Below are 2,559 nucleotides of genomic sequence, written 5' to 3'. Positions count from 1 at the left end.
GAAAACTCGATTTTGCGGTTTTGGCGGGAAAACTTGATTTTGTGGTTTTGGTGGAAAAACTCAAATTAGGTTTTGGCGGAAAAAAACACAATTTTTTTTTTGACGGAAAAACTTTATTCTTAGTTGTGGAGCAAAAACTCGATTTTGCGATTTTGGGAGGAAAACTTTTGATTTTGATGCTCAACAAATTGGAGAAAAGAATCATATCATATCTTAATTTTTCTAGTTTTATCTTTAAAATTTAAGAACAAAAATAAATGAAATATTTTTTTCAATTAAATGAGCTAACCCTGGTACCAGCCCTAACCCTTGGTTATAATAGGGTTAAAATAGGGTTGAGTTAAAATAGGGCTGAGCTTATAATAAACAAAAGAGGGCTGGACCCTAACCCTGTAGTTAACATCCCTAGATGCAACCAGGACTGCCACGAATTATATTAGTTATTTGGTAGACGAAATGTGATTAACAAAATTGTAGAATTGCATCGAATTATTCAAGCAAAGGTTGTAAATTTCCCACAAGACAAGATGAACACTAAACAAAACTAAAGAGAAACAAAAAAAGAGAATCAGAATATTCATCTAAATTGACACATTCACACAAAGTATCAATATCAGTCTATCAAATTCGTCAATTTTCATAAAAGAATGTTACCATGATAATAATCACTTTTCTTCCTTCTCCTTCTTTTTCGCTTCCAACTCGCTAAACTTCTTTGCAATCGCTGCAGCCTCAGCGGGCAGAATGTTAATGGTCTCCTCCTCATCTTTTTGCAACTTGCTTAACGCTTTAACAATGGAGGCAGCATCACCAGAAAGAATGGCCTCTTTTTCCGCTTTCAGTTCGCTTAACATCTTGGCAACCACTTGAGCCCTGTCAACAAGAACGGCCTCCTTTTTGGCTTGAAGATCGCTTAACATCTTGGCGAACATATAAGTTTCCGCAGCAATAACGGGCTCATAGTGAACAGGGTTGTCATAAATACAAGTCTTGAACATCTTTCTCGCCTCCTTGCACTTAGTGACGTCACTTTCACCGTCGTTCTTCTTGGCTTCATCCAAACACTTCTCCAATTCTATCCATGATTCCTTGCACTCACCTGCCTTTATATATGTGCAAAAACCGCACTCTTCACCATCTTCATCTTCTTCTTTTTCCTTTGTTTCATTCGAATCTTCAACTAGGGTTTTAGACTCCTCCCCGTCTTGTGCAATAGGCGATGACTCTCTCTGATTTAGCGATGGATTCTCTTCTTCGCTTCTAGCGAGGTTCAAAGAAGTTGCACTTCCCATTGATGACGGAGAGATCGAGGTCTTTGATTCGTGATTAGATATTGGCTGCTTACTCAGTTTTGCTTGCTCACTCCAGAAACCGTAATGGACCCAATCGCATATATACTCGTTTCTCTTATATAAAAGCTGACACGTCGAACACTTTTGATAAATTTCCATATTTATGTATTTGTTCTTCCACTGTCCTAGTCCTAGATGAACACGATATGCCAAATTCCATAAATGGAAACATAAATATTCTACAACAAAAAGGAAAAGGTAAATTTTAATATTGATTTACCTTTTGTGCCGAAATTTACTTTTTGTACCGAACCGAAATAATATCGAATTTACCTTTTTGTACCGAACCGGAATAACCGATAACCGAATACATTTTTAAATTGTATCAATAGCCGAATACATTTTTAAATTGTACCTTTTGTGACCGAAATTTACCTTTTTGTACCGAACCGGAATATCGAATCCGAAAGTATCCGGAATAACAATAAATTTTAATATCGAATTTACCTTTTTGGGCAATTCTCTCGAATAACATTTTTTAAATTTTTGTCACAAAAATAGATCTTGATCTCAAGAAATAAAATGACCAAAATAGCTCATTTTTGTTTTGAAAATTTTAATTTTAATTTTTCATTTTTTTAAATTTGAAACTCTATCCCCAAAACCCCACTCCTTAACTCTATATACTAAGTCTAGATTAGTTAACCCTAAAGGTAAAAATATAATTTTACCTTTTAATAAAACTTATTTTGGTCATTTTTTTCGTTGAGATCTATTTTTGTGACAAAAACTTAAAAATGGCTATCCTATGGATTTTTTCTTACCGGGAAATTCTCTCAAATAGTCTTTTTAAAAAAATTTTGTCACAAAAATAGACTTCAAGAAAAAAAAAGACCGAAATTACTCATTTTATTTTAAAAATTTTAATATTTATTTTTTATTTTTAAAAATTTGAAACTCTATCCCCAAAACCCCTCCCCTTAACTATAAACCCTAAGTCTAGATTAGTTAACCATAGGATAAAAATATATTTTGGTCATTTTTTTCATTGAAAACTATTTTTATGACAAAAACTTAAAAAGAGTTTTCCTAGGGAATTTATCTTACCCCTTTTTGTACCGAACCGAACTTACCGATAACCGAATACATTTTTCAATTGTACCAATCGGTTTTATGCTCTTAATCACGACCAAACCGAACTCCTCAAACTTCGGTTCGGTTAATAATCCCAGGGCCTGATGGTGTTCTTGTCTAGGAAGGAACTTTG

The 2,559-nt window shown here is 33.9% G+C and overlaps 1 protein-coding gene across 1 annotated transcript; it reads right to left on the bottom strand.

Moving 5' to 3' along the window:
* Positions 1–665: 665 nt before the first annotated feature.
* On the bottom strand, positions 666–1,331 carry LOC106315014. Its single transcript, XM_013752796.1, has one exon. It carries the CDS (start codon positions 1,290–1,292, stop codon positions 666–668), a length of 627 nt encoding a protein of 208 aa, XP_013608250.1. The 5' UTR covers positions 1,293–1,331.
* Positions 1,332–2,559: the final 1,228 nt, after the last annotated feature.

The sequence above is a fragment of the Brassica oleracea genome, chromosome C9 (assembly GCF_000695525.1).
Source record: "Brassica oleracea var. oleracea cultivar TO1000 chromosome C9, BOL, whole genome shotgun sequence".
Taxonomy (NCBI): domain Eukaryota; kingdom Viridiplantae; phylum Streptophyta; class Magnoliopsida; order Brassicales; family Brassicaceae; genus Brassica; species Brassica oleracea.
Note: the sequence above shows the minus strand (reverse complement) of the source record. Positions and strands in the feature narration are given on the sequence as shown.